Raw genomic sequence first — 21,288 nt, forward strand, 5'->3', positions numbered from 1 at the left:
AATATACCGTATCACAGTCTTTATCCCAAAACATTCTCTTTTTCTTTTCCGATTCTTTGTAGTCCTTGAAACATGCGTGGCTTAGTTGGTTGCATGAACAACCTGGTTTTTAGCATCAGACTCTCTATGTAAATGCATATCTAAATCATTATTAGCCTTAATTTTTTGAAACTTCAATCGTAATCAGAGTCTTTTTCTGTAAACTTTTCTCCGATTATTGAAAATTTGAGATCCATTCAGTGCTGCTGACCTGTACTTCTGCTTAGGCTCCATTTCTTTATTAATTGTTTCACTAAATTTAGTCAAGTATTTACGAATACGAAATCTAAGATATTTGACAGCCGAAAACCATAATAAATTGACTCTCTATTAGGTGAAACGAAAAACATAAATACATAATATGACAACCGAAATTTTTTGAGAAAAAAATATTCTGAGGGAAAAAGGAAATAAAATATCAGTTATTTTCAAATTTTTAGATTATCCAATACAAGATTTTTCTTATTAACAGCATGATAAGAAATGCTATTAGGCGCCCACATGAGTCACTCACCCACTTTTGCCTAGGGCAATATCTACCTTTCAGATATTACTTGTGCCAACAGATCTGCATTCAGAAATCTAGAAGGCCTAATTGCTATACCATCCCAATATAGATAAGTAAAACCATCCATACAAGTTCTTTTTTCCCATCCAACTACACATGAACACATCTTTGAGGGGTTCCTACTTAATGCAAAGTTTGGCAGAGGTCTCTTTTTTTGGTAGAAAAATTTGAGAGAGTTCATTCATCATGAGAGCCTCTTTTCCCAACCCTTTTATTTAGTCTAGCAGTCCACCTCTCTTTTCTTGCCACCATGTCCCCTTTTAGAATAATCCACTGGCTTCACAACCTGTCCAAAATATCTGATAAAATAAATAAGTAGTCATCGCACAGTTTCTCTTCTATCTGAAATCAGAATAAAACGGAAAAAACCAAAAGAAGGAATAGATATGGAAGATGTGCAGAAAAAGAACACTTTAAGCCCATTAAACACCAGAACAGATCAGACAATATGCTCAATCACAGTTGTTCAACAAACTTTTAGGTTGCTAATGAAGAAAAAAAAAGAAATCATCTAGTTGACAATAAGTAACAATTAAAAATCTATAGTTAAAGAAAAGAGAAAATTCCGCAACGTTGAAAGCATATCCTTTATTTAACTTCACTAAAATCATCAGCCTCGAGCAATGTAAAAACCCAATTTTTTTTATGTACAAAAGCTATTTGTTTTTGATATTCCTTCTACCAAATTCTCATAATCTTTAGCTTTTTGTTGCATCACATATGTATATAATTGTGAAAGATCACTATGATATTTAATTTGCAAGTTAGTTTAGAATGATAATAATCATGAAGGCTTCTTCCAAACTTTCCAAGAATATGTTATTATTAGCAGATGCCAAAGGCAATTATCCAGCATCCAACGCCCATCTGTGCAGTCAAAAATAGTTTGCTAGGTCGCATATAGATCAAAAAGGTCTACAATTTTTTCCCACAATTCCAAATATATATCAGGACTATGAGAATTCCATTTTAAAGACATCAATCTGAACATTTTGAATCCTACCAAAGGCTGCGGACCACCATCTTGCCTGAAACGTTTTACCCAAAAATCTGATAAGCCCTTTGCTTTGTCCTCCATTTGTTTTCATGGATGTTAAACATACAAAACACATGCGCTTGCAAGCAACAGACACCTGTATGTCAATCAAGGTTTCAATTTAAGGACATTAATCTGATCATCTAGAATATTAACAAGGACAGGGAACCAAATCCTACTGAAATATTTGTAATTCTTAATGCTGTTGAGCCCTTTTCTCTCCTCCATTTGATTTCATAAGATTATTGGGAGAGATTTTCCTAATGCAAACAGATGGGTCACTGTTCAGATAGTTATAACCCAGAAAATTCTAAAATTCAAACTAAGAGTTCCAGAAATTAGTGAAATCTCAACTTGCAAGTAGCATTCAAAGCAGAATAGTAATTATATCTGCACCCAAATGCCAGATTTACATCAAATTTGAAAATCCCGTACTTTGCCATCAATTTTGATTCAGTTTTCAACTTGCAAGTGGAAGAACATAGGCCTCACTTTCATTCTGAAAATCAATTTTCACGATCAATTTTAGCATCATTTCGTGTTTTCAGATTTGCTTCCTTTGGAAGCATGATCTGCTTCATACATATAAGCAGTCACTTAGTGAATGCAAAAATCACCTCAACTTTATGAATATTAAATTAAATCCAAGAGAATAGCTATTAACCTGTTGCAATCATGATTTTTGCTGATCTACTTGTTGACAGTGCATACTTCAATAACTGCACATTTTTGATAATTCTTACCAACTTGGATTTTATGTACATCTTGGGCACAACTGACTTGATGCATTTCATATCATGAAACATAATGTTGTTTCATCAGCAAGTTTGCAAATATAAAAGGTAGAAAATTGGAACTAGTAATTTGATAAAAAGAATAAGGGGATAATTTCATAAAAGGTAAAATAGCATTTTTGAGAGGGTAAATATGCTCATCATAAATTTGTAGGCAGTTATATGCAAAAAAACACTTTTTTGATTGGTACTGAAAACTGAAAAGCATCAAAATCCTTCAACTTATTGACACAGTTAACAGGATCAAGCATAAAGCAAAATGCTCAAGGCTACAGGATTGTAAAGAACTCATTAACCTATTGTCACTAATTGGATGAAAGCTTATAAAGGTTTGTGTTAATTGTACAAAGTAGTAGCTGCTATCTCAGCTCAACCACCCTCTTGGAACATATGTAAATTCATTATCCATAGTTAGGCGCAGATCATAGGAAAGCTGATGGAAAGAAAATTTTCAAATAATATCAAGTTAGAAAGGCAACCATTAGCAAGTAAAGAAACTTGCCAACTTCAGTAGGATAATAAGAACGTGGAGTCCATGAAGAATAAAGTCACCTATAAGATCATAGATGACGCATAGACTGGGCTAAAGAATATCAGTATGTCCCACTGCCCAACCAGGAAAAAGTGGAGGCCACTCAACAGCCTATGATCCTTCAATATATATTGAATTTCTTTATGCCCAACTGCATCTCATTAGCATCGAAATTCTACCTGCAAGATGAAAAACAAGTGGACTTTGAGTGGAAGATCCACAGACAGTGAGTAATGAATTTGAAAAATAATATTTGACAAGCTACAAGATATGTAATGCCTTGAAGAGACATGTCAGATAGATTTTAGGTCAGGCTTTTCAAAAAGCGTGGTTATATTGTTGGGGATGATCGTGATGCTAATACTGATACCTTTTAGGCCAGGTGGTTAATGACACATTTTGCTTCTCACATACCTAGGATACTGTGGATACATATGATCATTATGGAAATCATTATAATCACAATAAATTTTATCAGAAAAGCATAAATTTGCTTTAATTGGAATTTACGAGGTTTTATAGACTGCAAAAGTCCAACAATGTGGCATGAATGGATTAACAGTTTCCTTGAGACAGCTTCCTTTTCTATTCTTGTGCGGAATCTTAACAAGGTTGCTCTCAAAAGCCAAATGTATTAATAGAAGGATCAAATATCACGGTTTTTTCACAATCTCTGTTATGTGCTCCTTTGCATTTTGTTTGTTCAAAAATTTTGGTCCCATGATGTTTTCTCTGCATTCATTTGAACCTTCATAAAGTTTCAAGATGTCATTAACCAAATCGATAATTGACATATCTGATTTCATACATCAATCAAGTTTCAATCTGGTCCAAAAGCCTTTGCCCCTTCAAAATCGTTATCTTCTTTTGTTTACCTAATTGGTTAAGTCCCCATCCTCCCATCATTCCCATGTGTGGAATCCTACAACACTAGCTCATAAATCCTCATCTAGCTTTGAAAATATTCATCATCTTATCATCTTTCACAAGTAATCTTTAATCTTCATCTTGTAGGCTTCCAACATTAAAAAGACATAAAAAAGGAAAAAGTCAATATTTCCATTTTTAGAGGTGATATCATGGAGTGCTTTACATTATGCTTGTTCTATGAAAGGCTACAACTTTTGCCATGGAAAACTTCTCAACCGAATTAAGAAATAAAACATGGAAATCCTAAATGTGACAGCAGATGTGCAAGAGAACATTACAAAGACATAAAGCTGAAAGTACGAAGCTTATAAAAGTTAGCAAGGTCATGCATTAATTTGAAAACATTTCTCCCCCAACCCATCCCCTCATCATCACCACTCAAAAGAAGGGGAGAGAGAGGACTAGAAAATTTTTAGTTGCAAACCGTGAAAATTACTAGATAATTGAGCGATTGAGCACTTAAGAAGATCAACATATATAGTCATCTCCAGAGCCATCCAGATTTAGAGATGGAATGGATTATTAATGCAGTGTAATTAGTCCAACATCAAGCATGTGGTAAAGATCTCTGAAAAGAAACTAATCTTCATCCAAGTCTACCCATACTCAATCAGACACCAAGTTTTCTGAGACAATTTTTTCTGCACTGCAAGTCTGCAACTAATGTCATACCTATAACTTAGAAAATTGGTGCATATAAAGCCCAATGTAACATGTAATCCTCCATCTTTGGCCTGAAAAAGCCAGCGGACAACAGTGATGCATTAGAAAACAGAACTACAAATGCCATACCCTTCACTTTGGAGTCTCAGAACTTTGAAGAAGCATGAAAGGATAATCAAATTGAAGATGCTAAACTTTGTACTTCATAAATATAGATACAGATGAAAAAGCACCTGTGCATGTCACAACTCACAACAATGCCAGCCACAATAAGCAATCAGCTTGAAGAGTATCCTCTCCTCTCTGATGAATCTGCAGCCCTAGACAATACATTTCCATATCAGAAAACCATTTGCAAATGCATATATACATCCAAGGACATATATCTAGTAAATATACTTAGTTAAATCATCAGGCTTACAATATTGTCTTCATGCAACAGAGAATTTAGTATTGTATAAAAAAATCTGAGACTACTGATGCCATCCAGAGGGATAGATTAGATTTCCAGAAGTTTCAATATGATGCTCTTAGCATGGAACCTAGAGAAATAATCATGGGAGATAAAATTAAAGTTATATAAGTATAGTCTTCTACATGAATGCCTTATTATTTCAAAAGTTCAGCTAACCCATAAGAAATCAATGCTCCACAATAAAAATATTGGAGAAAAACTATATCTGGATGTAATACTTTGTCATGCCTGAAAGGCAGAATTCTCATAGAACACCTCAAAGGAAAACCCAACTGCGTCGATAGGGATTGTCTTCCCAACTAGGCATGGAAAGGACCGTCATTACAAGTGTTCCTAGAGAAGATCTTCACCTCTCAATTTGTAAAGAGGGGAAAGGATAATTGAGCCCAGTTCAACTGATATATTAATCGAGCCCAGTTCCTAGAGAAGATCTGAACAAGAGGGTAAGCTAGGTACAAGTTGGGTATGTGTTGGGAAAATTTGAAACCCATTTGCTTAGATATGCATGGCTGCTGCGGATCATTTGATCGGAATGAAATTTGGAATGGGTCTAATCTTCGGCTTCGGGAAAAAAAACCCTCCGGGTTTCTTATCCCTCGTCCCTTATAACACCAACGACAACCGGTGATCACATGCCCCTGAAAAGGGGGTAGAAGTGACAAATTCAATGTTGAAATGCATCACACATATAGAATCCTGGGCCGCAAAACCATCAAAGCCACCTTGATCCTAATTTACATCTTATTCAATGCTTTCACAATGACAAATAATGAAATTAAATTATCGATCTGTGCTTGTTAATATTTGACATAGCCTACCTGCTGGAGAACCTCCGAGTTATCTTAGGGTTTGTTGGCACATTCTGTTATGCATTTCTGTAACACAAATTAATATTAGAATTTTTTAAAAGAATAATTCATCAGATCATGAAAGCAGCTCCTTGTCAACAAGTTTACTCAATTCCTAACCAAGCTGAATACAAAAAAGTAATACATCATTTTCAAGAGGAGAAAAGTTGAAAATTTTTTCCTCCTTACCCTTGCAATATTTACTTGATAGTTTAACGAGCTCTAACTAAAAAACCAGCCATATACAAATTAACCAAGGATTGCTATTGAAGCTGCAAACTTCTGGTCCTCAAGCTCCCCTGATCCAAAATTGAGAAGGTAAGAGTATCGGGTTCTATTCCTTTATGTAGCATTTCCTCTACCAAGTTTTCAGCCTTAACAACCTCCCCTTGGCTACAATAACCCCATACAAGAGCAGTATATGTAAAGGCATCAGGAGACAAACCCTTCTCCTGCATCTCATCAAAGAGTTTAAGAGCATCCTGAAGATAATCCATCTTGCAATGCCCATCAATCAATACTGTATAGCACACTACATCAGGTTCAATCTCCATAGCTTTCATACCATTCAATAGTCTCGAATACTTGGCCCTAATTTCAACTTTTCTTTTTTCCTTATCAATGCTCAACCAGCCTTCGCGCAAGGTTTCTTTTAAATGACCATCCAACATTACTGTGTATGCAATTACATCAGGTTTAATCCCCCTTTCTATCATCTCAACAAACAACCGACAGGCTTCTTCTAAGCAGTTGGCCTTGCAGTAACCATTCATTAGTGTAGTGTACAAAATAACATCAGGATTAAGGCCTTGTTTAACCAGATCCTCAAACCAAACCCGAGCATTTGCCAAATCTCCCAACTGAGAATAAGCTGCAATGAGTTTGTTATAGGAAATCTTATCTGGGGCAACATGCATCTCTAACATCAATTTAAACACCATGGAAGCTCTCTCAACATCCCCCTGGTTACAGAGCTCACCTATAAGTTTACAACGAGCAATCTCATCCACAAGAATTCCTTCCCTAATGGACCTGATAAATAGCTTGTAAGATTCTTCTGTGCAGCCTGATATTAAGTAGCCATAGACCATTGCACTGAAAAGAACTACACCTTGAGCAATTCCCCTCTCTTCTAATATTTTAAATAGTATTTCTGCCTCCTTTATTTTGCCACCTCTACAGAGACCCTCAATTGCCACGGCATAGGTGAGAGGGTTGGGCTCCAAGCCTCTATTCATCATGTAATCTAGAAGGTCGAATGCCTCCTTAACAAAGCCATTCCTACAAAACCCGCCAGCAAGTATATTGTAAGTAACAAGATCGGGTTCAACATTGACCTTCACCATATCAGCAAAGACCTTCTGAGCATTATACATTTCTCCCTTGCGGCAATACCCACTGATTAAATTTGTGTAGTGGATTTTGTCAGGAGCCAACCCCTTTCTCTTCATTTCTTGAAACAGTTCCACTGCATCTCTCATGTTGCCAAGCTTACAATGTGCACCTATCGCAATATCATAAAGAACCTCGTCAAGGCAAAGCCCCGAGTCCTTAAATCTCTGGAAGTACTCCACTGCTTCAAAAGCCATGCCCAACTTGCAAAAGCATTGAAGGACAAAACTCACGATGATAGAGTTTGTTCCAATACCCTTCGACACCATCTCCTCATAAAGATCTAAAGCTTTTACGAGGTTGCCAGTTCCACAGTATCCCCGGATAAGACAACCATAACTACATGCATCTGGAAGCACATTTTGCCTTGTCATATCCTCTAATAGCTCTTCAGCCTCCTGTAGTCTCATCTCTTTACACAACCCATTGATCACCTTATTATAAGCAATAGCATCCACATGGACACCCTCTTTCGCAATTTCTTTAAGTATTGCATAGCCTAAATCTGATTTCCCACAGGCGCGCATGCCTTCTATAAATGTGGTATAAGTGACCACATCAGGCTTTATTCCCGTTTCCTTCATTTCCCTCAGAACATCAAGAGCTTGGTCTAACTCCCCCGATCGGCAGAGAGCTTTTATCATTATGGTGAATGTGTATGCATCTGGTCTCATTCCAAGTCTCTTCATCTGACTATAAACCGCCATCACCGTCTCCAAGTCACCATCTTTAGCTAAGAAATTCATAAGGAAATGGCAAGATCTCACCGTTGGGACAAAACCCAGCTTACCGAGCTCAAAGAATGCATCAATGGCCTCTTTGGGCTTCCCACAGTTGGAGTAGGCCTTGATCAGGGCATCAAACACACAAACCAATGAATCCGAGCCATTTGATCCCCGAGAAAGGGCGGCGAAGAGTGCTGAAACTTCAATTCCCACGTCTCCGCTCAACAAGATCAATTCAGAGAACAGAGAAATCAACTTCTTGCAACCCGAACTGGATAGAATGCGGACGATCGCCGAGTAGGTGGAAATGTCGTGGCGGAACCCGAGCACCTTGCTATCGTTGAAGAAGGCGAGCGCGATGTCAGGCTTCCGTGCCATTCTTCGTAAAGTCTCTGCCACCTCAAGAGAAGTAAATCCACCAGAATTGGGGCTGCGTTTAGCTTCGATGGTAGAAGGGGTTCCTTGAATTAGTGCAGCAGTAGCAGAGGAGAAGAATCGAGGGAAATTGGGAGTGATAGGTGGGTTCTTCTCAAAGAAAGATGCGATCTTTGGGAACCCTAGTGGCCATTTGAGGAGCGATTTGGATCGTTGGTAACTTAGCATTGGCGGAAGGAGAGATTCGGATCGGCTATGGATTCATTAAGGAGAAGGAGAAGGTTGGTATTGGGAGATCAAACTGGAGAATAGAAACGAGACGACCAGGGGGAGAGATTGAGAGCTGCGTTGGAAGGGTTTCAATAGAGAGAGGCTTCGGTCGGGCTAAAACCCTACCGCCAGGCCGCCAGCGCTCGTGAGGGAACGCAGGGCAGGAGGGTTTTCTGGCGGCTGTGAGATCGGCTGTTTGGTCTCGGACTGCTTTCTATTGCTATTGGATGACGCGTCTTCTTGTGATTTGATGAGAGTGATGAGATCTCAAAGTGAGTTTTTCTTTCGTTTTTTATTTTTATTTGTCTATTTTATTTATATAAAATATTTATTATATTTTTTATAAGAGTGTTGAGTTCAATAAAAAATTACAATAATCAGTTTATGAGACACTCCACCCTAATATGATTAAATGATAAAAGTGTAACTTAGTTAATTTTTTTATTTAAATATAGAAAATTTTTTATTCGTGAATTATATTGATTTTTTTCTGCACTTGGTTAATGCTACTTTAGTGTTGCAGATTGATGCTATGGCATCTCTTTCACAAGAACTTTCTGATTCCACAATGTAATAATATCACTCAAAAATATTACTAGAGCCTTTTCTATGGGTCATTTTGCTCTACTGTGTTTTGAAGTACAATATAGAACTACTTGAAATTTAGACAAAAAAAAAACTAAATAGAGATATATTTTTATCTATTTTACTCGTAGAGATTAAAAATATACTCAAACTTATTATACTTCAACTTGAAACTCCTATATCTTTAGTTCAAAGCCCTATACCTTTAGGCTGGGTCTGGTTCATAATCATGCCACAAATTATTCCTATATGTTTAGCTACAATATCCAGAATAACCTTTGGCTGATGGTATTCTCTCTATTTTAAAGAAACCCCCCCAAAAAAAAACGAGACAGGCAAAAATAATAACTGTGTTAGAAGTATGACCGGAACTATTGTTCTAGTAGTTTAGTTTTTCCTGAAGTTATTTGGAGGCCATAAGCTCTAACTTATTCCCAGACCTGATTTTACCTAAAATTGTATGACCGAATACAACTGAGGATTTTCCTAAAACCCACAAGCACAATCTCCTAGTCAGGCATTCAATATGTATGCTCCATCTCCATCCAGTCCATTTGAATTCCCCTAAATTCAACTGTGCAGAATTCAGAAGCCAAAATCCATCATAACTTTCAAGGACTTTTATTGCCAAGTAGCTAAGAAGACCCTCCATGATTTTTTTCATAGTTTTGAGAAGGGCCAAATTCATGGTTTAAACTCCCAGGGCACACGCATTTGTTTCGATACATCATAAAGCAAAATGACTGCCTCTGATAGTTAGTCTCGCTGAATCATAAAGCAACATCACTACCAAAGTTCTATGCTTCCACTCTCAAAAATCTGTTCCACTGAAGCAGCAAGATCCTTTTAGCTACATCTTGCGAGACATTTGATCAGAAGTGTCCTCTAAGACATGTATTTTGGAATGCAAAACTTGTTAAACCACACCAAGATTATCAGACTTGGGGCTGAACCTCATATCTTTCTTTTCCTTGCTCATGATCTCAGTCCAATACTCTCTCAAAGGTAGCACATACAATTGGCTGTTCCAGTTAGTATTCAATTATTATCCCGTCTGCCTGCAAATTAACTCGAACGTAAACTTCTTCCTGGTGCCTTGGTTTAAAAACTATCACATTATAACGGCTGGATGGTTATGGAACAAATTTCTTAGAACACAGAACACGAAGACAATGTGCAGGATAAAGATCATTTGATGATAACCTTCCTCTGAGAAAAGGTATTTGACAGCAAACTTGGTCAGCATGGCTGGTACCACCCTGTCCAGTGACTCAGATCATCTCATCTACAATACACAATAGACAACCTACATCTACAGTGACATTTTGATTTATAATTTATCATATGTACAATGTCCAAATGACAACAATATCTTGAGAAGTATTACAATGAGGAATGGGGTGGGTGGGGGCAGGGGTGATAGTTTCCACGGCAGTGCGTTCCAAAGCGAAGGATGATTTAGTCCTTGTTGTGAGAAATCTGCGAGCCTCTGTTGAAGGCCTGACCGAATAAGATTTGAGTCTGGGACTCGGATAGAAATGGGAACAAAGCTAAGGTGGCAATCGGGCCTAAGAGCTTGTGCAATCTGAAGACAGCCATGGACAAATTTAGATAATGTTACAAGACTTAAGAGAGAAGCAAACAGCAACACAGTTACAAAAAGGTAAGTATTAAAGAAAAAGGTGGTTTTGCTATAGTGCTTCTATATTATTTTTTAATAAAAAATAAAGCGATGATCTTGGCCATTCATTATCGGCTTGCTGTGCTGTCATCAATGCAGTCTTGACGTTGCGCGCTTATCTGAAGACACAACGCCTGTTTTTCCTGGGAATCTGTAGATATTGCTGAAAAAACCTGTCTATACAAACAGGGAAGCAATGGAGTAGCAGTAGATAACTTCTCAAAAATACTCATATTTCAATATGGAAATATTTCTTTGCACATTATGTTTACCGACCTTTATTCTCATTTGTTATCTTGTGGGTATCCTGCTAGATGGGTCTTCTTAGAGCAGGACATCTGTTCTACAGGAAAATTTATGGTGAATATTTATCAGTGAACAACATGATTCATGATAGTTGGAACCATAGATCGATGTCAATATGTTTCAATTCCCATGCACACTTTTAAAGTTAGATAATATCTCTTGTAGGTCAAAATCATTGAGCAACCAAGAAGTAGAACTGGATGCCAAGACAGAAGCTCCAGGTCTAGAAGTCACCAAGGTGTCACAAAAACCATCCAAGCATCTTGAAGTGGTATGCAGGATTCCACGATAGTAGCTGTTTGACTTCTACCTTTGTAGCTTTTATATCTCCTCTTGTGGTTCTGCTTCTCGTTCAATTCTTCCAGCAGAAAATAGCTGAAGAGTTGGGCAAGCTGTGAACTAAGCTGGATGATGTTGACAACATGATATCCTCGGCCATGGCTGCTGATCCACAGGTGAAGTCTCTCTTATCAATTCTCAAAAAAACAAGTGCCGGCGCTCTACCATATAATTTTTGGTACTAACACACACAATTGATCACTTGCAGAATGGCTATTCCATCAGATTCTAGCTAGAAAAAAATTGACACTTGCAATGAGTGACCCAATGTGGCCTATTTGGCAACATACTGATAGAAGCGATGAAATAAGTTACATGAGAGAGATAGTTTGGATCGCTTAGGATGACTCCTCCTAACGAAACATTTTTTTTTCCGAGAAAAAATCACCCTGCTACTTTGTCTCCTCTATGAACTTCCCAAAACTTGTTCAGCAAATGGTCCTTTTCGAACCATCAAGCGCAAAGCTGGCATTTTAGCCCCTAATAAACCGTGTGCCGAAGAGATTATTAGGCAAACATAGCGGCGTCCCTATTTATATGTCTCTACTATGAACAAGCTTTATGTGATTAGCTGTTCCATTGTTGAGTGCTAATCTATCTTTATTATTTATTAGCTGCAAGTGGCTTAATTTAGCAGTGGCTAAAATCCAGCTAAATGTGGTCAATCCAATTCAATTGCTCTATGAATATCTTGAAAATTCCCCTGTAAACAAATATAAATAGTAAACTTAACTTTTCTCCACCTTTGTTGGTTGCAGTCAGTGCATGACTTGAGAGGATGATACCAATACATGCACCATATCTATATTTAGAGTGTTCCCCCACAATCCGACAGTTATTTCTGTTATTTTCATCCTCTCACATCCTTTGACGTTCAAAGAGGAAGAAGTCTTGGTCAACAACATGAAGAGACACATGATCTCAAGCGTGTACTTTTCAATTTTTGTCCTGTTCACAAACTCAAAAAAAAAACCCAATTTTCATTCGAAATTCCTAAAACAAAAAGTCAGCCCTATTCCTCGCTTTCCTCCCCACCTTCTAATCTTCACGAAAAAGAAGAAGAAAGAGGAAAAACGTAGGAAGGCAAAACCTTTTCCATTTCTTTAATTCCTCTAGAACACGAAGTGGACCCCCCTTTTCCCAGGCTTTTCTCCCCCCAAATCCAACCTTTCCTCTCTTCTTCTCTCTTCTCGGTCGCTTCTTTCCCTCCAGCCACCCTAAATTTCGAGTATTTCGATGCCAAAATCCAATCTTTTCTCCAGAATTTGATGCTTTTGAGCTCAGCAGAGCTGCCGGAGCTGCAATTTTTCCGTCAAAAAAAGCTACTGAATTGGTGATCTCCATAGCTCGATGTGTTGAGGGATTTCGTGGGCGTTTCATGGGCAACACATGCCGGGGATCTTTCGCGAGCAAGTATTTCCACGGCTACGACGATCCCGCGGACCGGTCGGTATCTAAGCGGAGCCGCCGCCGCCACCACGACCGTCGCAGCTCCTCCGACGACGCCTCCGGCTCCGCCGACGACCCCGCCTCCCGCCTGATCCCCAACGACCCCCCCAAGCCGGCCACCACCATGCGTCGGGGCGCCGACTCCCAGTCCGCCTCCGTCCTCGGCCACAAGACCCCCAACCTCCGGGACCTCTACAATCTCGGCCGGAAGCTGGGGCAGGGCCAGTTCGGGACCACCTATCTCTGCACCGAGATCGCCACTGGCATCGATTACGCCTGCAAGTCGATCTCGAAGAGGAAGCTGATCTCGAAGGAGGATGTCGAGGACGTGCGGCGGGAGATCCAGATCATGCACCACCTCTCCGGGCACAAGAATGTCGTCGCGATCAAGGGGGCGTACGAAGACCCCCTCTACGTCCACATCGTCATGGAATTATGCGAGGGAGGGGAGCTTTTCGATCGAATCATACAGAGGGGGCACTACAGCGAACGCAAGGCGGCGGAGCTGACAAGAATCATTGTTGGGGTCGTGGAGGCGTGCCACTCGCTTGGTGTCATGCACCGGGATCTCAAGCCGGAGAACTTCCTGCTGGCAAACAAGGATGATGACTCGTCCCTCAAGGCGATCGATTTCGGGCTCTCCATCTTCTTCAAACCTGGTAAGCCTGCAAAAACTCCTCTTGTTGAGTTAAGTTTGATGACTTTAGCATGTCTTAATCCTGTCAAATATTAGAATTGTATTGTATATTACTTGATGATGGTTGTAGCTAATTGAATTCTGCATTCATACATCATTTAAACTTAGCTGATTCTTGGCAACTTTTTGTTATTATTTGTTTGCTCCATGGGAGATAATCATATGTAGAAAGAGGTAAAATTATTGCAAGAGTTGGAAGATTAATTGCCATGTGGGGCATTGATGTGTATGGATGAAGAAGAAATTGCGAACGAGCCCAGTTGTCGCACTCTTCTGTTGTTTGGTATGGATAATTCTTCCATTTCCATGAAATGTTTGGTGTGGCTGTAACCATTATTTTCATAACAAAGAGTATCCCTGTTTTAGCCCTGAAAACAGTGGCTGCTGTTGCTGCCCTTAGTTAAAACTGCCTTTTAATGAGCTATTGTATTATTCGTTCTGGGTAACTTCTTGAAACACATCAAGTATTCTGACTAGATTGTCTACCATTGATAGAGACACCAAAATTTTGAATAATTCTGCATTGTAAATAAATGGCTGGATAATGAAGTAGATCTCTTGCTATAATGGAGCTGATGGGAATGACATATATTCTGGAACTATCTGAATCTTCTGTACTTAGCCTATCCCATCTTTCTATTTTTAAAACCTTTATGCAAAATGTAAATTGCATAAAATGTAGAAAGCTATTCTTGATAAAGAATTCCTAAATCCGAAGGATCAATTTGTAGGCTTTCCTATTCGGTGCATCTAAGTATGTTGCTGAACCGTACATGCATCTTTCATATTGGCCAAGTCCTATCATTTCGTTCCTGCCTGTTAGGTCCATGATTCCAATATAGATGAAGAAGTTTCAAAACTTGGTCAACCAGTGGTTAATTCAAATATTTTGAATTACATGTATATATATCGTTGCTGATTTTTTTGCTTTTCCTGGAACTTCAGGTCAGATTTTCACAGATGTGGTGGGGAGTCCGTATTATGTTGCTCCTGAGGTACTGTGCAAGCACTATGGGCCGGAAGCTGATGTTTGGACAGCTGGTGTTATACTTTACATATTGTTGAGTGGTGTACCGCCTTTCTGGGCTGGTATGGTCTCAATTTGCCCTGCTGATGCAATATAGTAATTGTAGCAATTCCCAGCTCTGATTTTGCCTGTTCTTCCAGAAACACAGCAAGGGATTTTTGATGCTGTTTTGAAGGGACACATTGATTTTGAGTCAGAACCATGGCCTATGATCTCTGACAGTGCTAAGGACCTCGTCAGAAAAATGCTTTGCTCCCATCCTTCAGAACGCTTGACAGCCCATGAAGTACTATGTATGTCAGTTTCTTCACTTAAAGTCCATGCCTTCCCGTTAGTAAATATGAAATGAGACTGTAGACAGTTGCATCAGAACTATTGAACTCCTAGAAGAATCATGTTGGAGAGTGTGGTCATTTTCTTGTGTCTTCATCTTTACATGAACCCATGTGGTAATACTTGACCGTTTTGCATTAATGAATTTTTTTTATGATGTGATGGTTTTTGTCTGTTATCTCATATATACATGAACTTAATATTTGCTGATAACCACAGCCAGCAAACCTTATCCTAACTATTTGAGCTTAAATTTTATTATCTTTTGGCCTCTCATTTCTATTTAGTGCTATAGCCACTGCCACTGCAACTTTTATTGATGAGATATTGGAAAAAGGAACTAATCTTAGGCTTATATGAATCAAAAGCTAAGGCAACAATGGTAATGTTGGCTCCAAGTCAGACATTATAACATTGGGACTTCTGAGATTTCAACTTACTAACAAGGAGTGGGGTAGCTTATTGGACAAGGTATCCACCTTTTCTGTCCAATATACTGTTTGTCTGTGAAGCTTTTATAAGTCAGCAGAGTCAATAAACTTCATGTAAAGTTACTACAGTTCTGTAGCGAAGCTTTATAGTTTGAGTCTGATTCCTGTTTAGCTCTCTTTGAGCTTGTTGTCAATAAGTTAACAATAGCATACTTTTTAATTGGTATGAATGAATTTCCCATAGGTGCCAGGACCAGATGCCAAATTACCAAATATCTTTAATTAGAAGTACCATCAGCTGGCCCACTTCTGAAATATTGGTATTTTATTTTATGTCGGTACATTCCTGTTTTGCTCTAATGGCCAGGTCATCCTTGGATATGTGAGAATGGAGTTGCTCCTGATCAAGCACTGGATCCAGCAGTTCTCTCTCGCCTTAAACAATTCTCTGCAATGAATAAGTTGAAGAAGATGGCTTTGAGAGTAAGTTAATTTACTTATCTTGAAAATATTATATCAACTTTTCATGCTGTTATAAAATTATCATTTTTAGTTTGTTCAGCTGAAGCATTTCTTTCTAAGTTGTTCAATCTACTCCAACTAGGAGCATCTCTTTTCCAACATGAAATTGCTGCAGCTCTTTGTTTAAGTGTCCTATAAGTAGTGAATGAACTGGCTTTCCTAACAAAAAGAAACCTTCTTCCTGGGCTCTTTAATCTTTATATATGTGAACAAACAACTGTTCTTGCTATAAATAATCACTATTTTCATCTAATCATGTATCATAATTGTGATTTCTTGTCTCTTTCCTACCCCGATAATATGCTTTGTAAGAGTTAGGTAGAGATGCTGTGACTTAATATATTGGTCTATGCTCTGCTGCTGATGGATATTAATAGAACACAGTTCCATAACCATAACTGATCAGGGCAACCACATCTTCTGCCAGTTATATGCTTAAGGAAATCATGCTTGTATTGCTTTAGGCAGCCATATAGGTGCAAATTCTAGTTTAGGTTTTGGCTTCTGTCATAAGTTTTCTTTCTAAATGTTACCTTGCATTTCTGTGAAAATGTAATACTACAGTATGGTTTTCTGATAACTGTACTACATCCTATCAGGTTATAGCTGAAAGCCTTTCAGAGGAGGAGATCGCTGGACTAAGGGAAATGTTTCAGACAATGGACACAGACAACAGTGGTGCAATCACATTTGATGAACTTAAAGAAGGTCTGAAAAGATATGGTTCTAATTTGAAAGAATCAGAGATTCGTGCTCTAATGGATGCGGTAAGCAACTTTTAAGGAGCTACAAAATTTCTTCGTGACAGTTAATGATAAGACATAAACAAAAGATATAGAAAAAAAGACGACGGGAATATTGAAAAATTTTGAAAGCGTAATGTTAAGTGTAGAACATGACACTTGCACATTATGTGTGGACATATTCCTGTAGTGCCTCTTGCTAGTGGACATGTATTGCTGCTAATGCAGCAAAAAATTTTAGAATCTTGCCACCTATAGTGAGCGAAAGGACGTGGTCTTAGCTTATGTGTTTCATTTTAAAGTTTGGATCTCTTATTTATTAGAATAGTTAAAAAGAATTTTAATTTTTGAAGTTCATAGTCTTGTACAAGTAATTGCGATTATTAAATGAATTAGGGTAGCCTTATATAACTGGTTTAGCTCATTTTGGTCACATGGGACATCTGGCAGGACTACTCTAAAAACTGTAAGATCCAAGAAGTATTCATAACAAATGGGGTAGATAAATTTCATATAACCTATATTGAATGAGAACATAAGTTAATCAGCACTAGGTGGGTTTTAACTGACTTCTATTCAGTTAATCTGTGGTAAAAGACACCTGTAGTTTTCTTGCTTCCTTCCCTGAGATGCATTATTTTCCTTCTAAGGTGCTGCTAAATCCATTGCTTTTAGCTATCCAGTTGGGGGCTTTTTTCTTACCATTATTATTCTGTAGATCATTCTCTGTTGGTGGCATTATTTTAATTTGTCATGATAAATTTAACTAAATTAGCATTAACTGATGGTCATGCATTCTTTTCTTTTCACTCTAAAACTTGCAGTATGCAAGGGGCTGAAATTGTTTCCTTGTGGCAGGGCATGGTCCATTATTTAGAACAAGTTTTAAATAACTTTTTCCTGAAGTTATTTGTTGGAGTTCATTATGGTTCTTTTCAGATATGTAAGGCATAATTTTCTTTAATGACCTTTTCAAAAATCTATCATAACTTAATTTTGGATAACCATTATCCTGAAAAAGGAGAGAAAAATAATGCTAATAAAATATGAATTTTGCAAGCTCATGAAATCTGCTTGGATGATGACTGACAATCATTAATCTAGGAACATGTGATGAGCCTTGTTTTGCAGTCTTGCAGCTACTATTTGTTTCTGTTGATGATGCACATTTTTTTCCAAGTTGGTTGAAAGTGGTATTTATTCCTGCTCTTAAGTTGTAGCTTATGGATTCTGTTCATTTTAACACACACAACTATTTTTGGACACTCAAGTAGAGGTCTTTCTGTAGGAAACAAGAAAATATGCAAGAAAGCAAGAATGAAGTATAAAATCTTGAGATTAAGTTGTAAACTAAGATTTCTCAGGCAACCATACCAATTTTTTTACTTTCAAAAATGATATTTTGTTTAAATAATGGAATATACATCAGAAAGAGATTATATTTCTTTATGCTATAATGAGGTGTTCATCTCTTTTATATTGATAATTGGGATTTAATCAACAACAATCATGCTAGTGGCTGAAATAAGATTTTGGAAGTGTATATGTCAAATAACATGCATTATTTGCATGAAAAAATGACATTATTTCACCCTTAATATGATTATTTCAACAATAATGCACATTAAATTTAAATCCAGTTAGTGGTGGTGTTTTGATGAGAACCTGCCAGTTGATTCCTTGTTATACACCCTGCTAGGACTGACTTTTGTATCTTTATCCTATATCAAAGTAATATATAGTTGTCAATTTATTTATCTATCAACAGGACCTAGTGCTCTGATGCACAGATTGTTGTTTACCTAGGAATGAATATAGCTCTGAAGCACAAATTATACTTTTCTTTTTTTTTAAAAAAAAGGTGATCTGGCATCATCATCTAGTATTCTTAGATGCCTTCGTGCACAAATGACCCATCTTTTGTTGTTCTAGACAAGTTGACCCACTTATGTATGATTAAGTCCCAGAGCTTCTTGCAAGTGATTGAGAGCCTGGTGGTCACCACAATTATAGTAACTATCCAATAGCAGGATTTCCTTCTTCCCCTAATCCTGCTACTTGTGATTTCTGCCTCATGTTTGGAAACAGATTATGTTCTGTGTTCTCAAATCTTGTTGCACTCTTTAATTTCCCCCTCTTCTGTGATTAAATAATATTTTTTTTCAGAAGCTTAAATTGGATGCCCAATTGGAAGGATGGGCAGTAGTGTTCACTGTGGTTTTTCAGACCATGAAACAGAAGAAACTGAAGAAATATATGTCTAGAAGCAAATTGTTTTTTTGCACTGCACCTCAAATTATTATTACTGTTATTTGTCATTGCCAGAATATTTCTTCTGCATTCTTGGGCAGTGACTCTGGTAAAGAAACTGGACAAGTGGGTGAGACAGCTAATTCTTCATTCCTTTTACACTATGTGGTACTGTCAGATTGTTGCTAATGCCTTAGCCCGAAGATATCAACCTTTTTTCTTTTTCTTTTCATTTTTGTCTTTAATAATAAGTATATCTTATTTCATTCTTCTGAGATATTCTTTTGGCATATTGAGAGATAATCATGACGGATGAATGTGATTTATTTGTTTAATTTGACTGACCAATTTAAATTCATATTAGGCTGATGTGGACAACAGTGGTACCATTGACTATGGGGAATTTATTGCTGCAACAGTACATCTTAACAAACTCGAACGAGAAGAACATTTGGTGGCAGCATTTTCCTATTTTGACAAGGATGGAAGCGGTTATATAACTGTTGATGAGCTTCAACAAGCTTGTAAAGAGCATAACATGACAGATGTTCTTATTGAAGACATTATCAAAGAAGTTGATCAGGATAATGTAAGTAACCATCTTGTACAACTTCTCCAACATGAAATCAAAATCTTTGAATGTCATAGCATAAGCTTTAGTACTAATCATGGCCAGGAACCAACAGATTCTGCACATCAGTGATTAATGTTGGCAGAAAGCATACTTTCTGCCAACATTGCATCACCTAACGCAATGTAAATAGTTGTATTTGATATATGTCATTAACATACAGGCATACTTCAGAAAATCAGGTTTCATAAACTTGCATTTGCACTGGTGAGCTTAATGTCATGTGATGCTGTGGCAATTCTTAAAGTTTTTCTTACTTTGTTATTTGCACCATGTTGGTCATCGTTTGTTCATATTTAGATTTTAGTTGAATGTTATGATGTATGTACTAGGTAAACACTCTCAAATTTTTTGGAGAATGCTGTCAGTATCAAGAAATTTGTTAACTACAATTATTTAACCGCTTTCAGGAAGTTTGCCAGCTTCCCATTCTAAAAAATCTCAAGCTGATAGCACTAACTGGAATATGTTTATCTTCACATTATTTAGCCTATTCGTATAAGCTAATTGAGGAGTCGGAAATGATGTTTTCATGTTGATGTTTTTATTAGATGTATTCAGATGGGCTCTGTCTATCTGTCTGTCTGTCTATTTGTCTATCTATCCATCTTTATAGAAATGATCTACTCAAAGAAAATGCCGAATGCTCGTGTAGAATTAATTTTTTTTTTTAATGAATTTTGTTTTCATGTCTCAGGATGGTCGTATTGACTATGATGAGTTTGTTGCCATGATGCAAAAGGGTAATATGGGATTTGGACCAATTGGAAGAAGAACCATGCGGAATACTTTTAAATTTGCCATGAGGGATGCAGCTGGAGCTCACTGATATTTAACCATGTACAGATTCTGTCACAACTTTTCAATTATTTCCTCATTCTGCCATTTTTTTTTTAACTAGTGTTGTGAATTTGAATGTAGAGAAATGACAGCAAAGCTTTTAAAGATATTTATCAAAGTTTGGAAAATGAGAAAGCTCTGTTGTACAAAGAATATGGAGTCAACATGTTAAAGATATCTTTGATTGTTAGAACACACTTCTGTCAAATGAACATCTATAATGAAATGATATGGTGAAAATTTCAAGGGCTTCTTTAGATCAAACAATTCAAACCAAAGTCCAGCTTCGACCCTGATTTGGAAATATCCCCTAGTGTGGGTTTTGAATATATTGTGGATTTGTGGTTGATTTTTTTTTTTTTTTTTTTGAGCTACTGGAGTAGTCAAAAATTTTAAGAGATAAGTCTCTGCTGATGAGATGGCTTTGCAGTTAATATGCCCGCACTTAAAGTCGGCTTACTTTCACCCATACAGCATATTCTGATGCTTAATTGCCCAAGTGGGTCAAGCCCTAAATGTGTGTCATATAGAAATATCCACCTATAGGAATCCTATGTTTCATCCAGTCTTTGTACTTTTCTTTGATTGATTCATGATTTATCTCTATAATTTCATTCAACTAAGAGAAGGGATGGAATCCTTGGTTTAAAAATAAAAATGCATATGTATATACCCAGATTAACCTGCAATAGTGGTGTCTGATGGAGGGGCCAGAAATATCCAAAACATTATTCCAATAACTATGAGGAATAATTACTATGATTTCATTGCTTCCCGCTAATTACCAACTTCGAGAATTCTTCACTT

General features: G+C 37.4%; 2 protein-coding genes across 14 annotated transcripts; one reads left to right on the forward strand and one right to left on the reverse strand.

The window, feature by feature from the left end:
• Nucleotides 1-438: 438 nt before the first annotated feature.
• LOC103717904 (pentatricopeptide repeat-containing protein At2g26790, mitochondrial-like) lies at nt 439-8,925 on the reverse strand. 12 transcript variants are annotated; one of them, XM_039115069.1, is made up of 7 exons: nt 5,856-8,925; nt 4,796-4,882; nt 4,572-4,633; nt 2,990-3,148; nt 1,823-1,903; nt 1,611-1,740; nt 439-893 (listed from the first exon to the last, which is right to left on the reverse strand). In XM_039115069.1, the coding sequence occupies exon 1, from the start codon at nt 8,603-8,605 to the stop codon at nt 6,149-6,151; it is 2,457 nt and encodes an 818-aa protein (XP_038970997.1). In that variant the 5' UTR covers nt 8,606-8,925; the 3' UTR covers nt 439-893; nt 1,611-1,740; nt 1,823-1,903; nt 2,990-3,148; nt 4,572-4,633; nt 4,796-4,882; nt 5,856-6,148. The 12 variants fall into 12 exon arrangements, with proteins under 12 accessions (XP_038970997.1, XP_026664839.2, XP_026664830.2 ...); XM_026809038.2 differs by lacking the exons at nt 1,611-1,740; nt 1,823-1,903 and having other exon boundaries at nt 4,796-4,874; nt 5,856-5,912; nt 6,075-8,925; XM_026809029.2 differs by lacking the exons at nt 1,611-1,740; nt 1,823-1,903 and having other exon boundaries at nt 5,856-5,912; nt 6,075-8,925.
• A 3,619-nt stretch (nt 8,926-12,544) lies between these two features.
• On the forward strand, nt 12,545-20,745 carry LOC103717884 (calcium-dependent protein kinase 26). 2 transcript variants are annotated; one of them, XM_008806447.4, is made up of 8 exons: nt 12,937-13,666; nt 14,650-14,793; nt 14,872-15,024; nt 15,863-15,978; nt 16,617-16,784; nt 19,375-19,599; nt 20,339-20,481; nt 20,563-20,745. In XM_008806447.4, exons 1-7 carry the CDS (start codon nt 12,937-12,939, stop codon nt 20,468-20,470), a joined length of 1,668 nt encoding a protein of 555 aa, XP_008804669.1. In that variant the 3' UTR covers nt 20,471-20,481; nt 20,563-20,745. The 2 variants fall into 2 exon arrangements, with proteins under 2 accessions (XP_008804660.1, XP_008804669.1); XM_008806438.4 differs by having other exon boundaries at nt 12,545-13,666; nt 20,339-20,745.
• The last annotated feature ends 543 nt before the right edge of the window (nt 20,746-21,288 follow it).

This window comes from Phoenix dactylifera, chromosome 17, assembly GCF_009389715.1.
Source record: "Phoenix dactylifera cultivar Barhee BC4 chromosome 17, palm_55x_up_171113_PBpolish2nd_filt_p, whole genome shotgun sequence".
Taxonomy (NCBI): domain Eukaryota; kingdom Viridiplantae; phylum Streptophyta; class Magnoliopsida; order Arecales; family Arecaceae; genus Phoenix; species Phoenix dactylifera.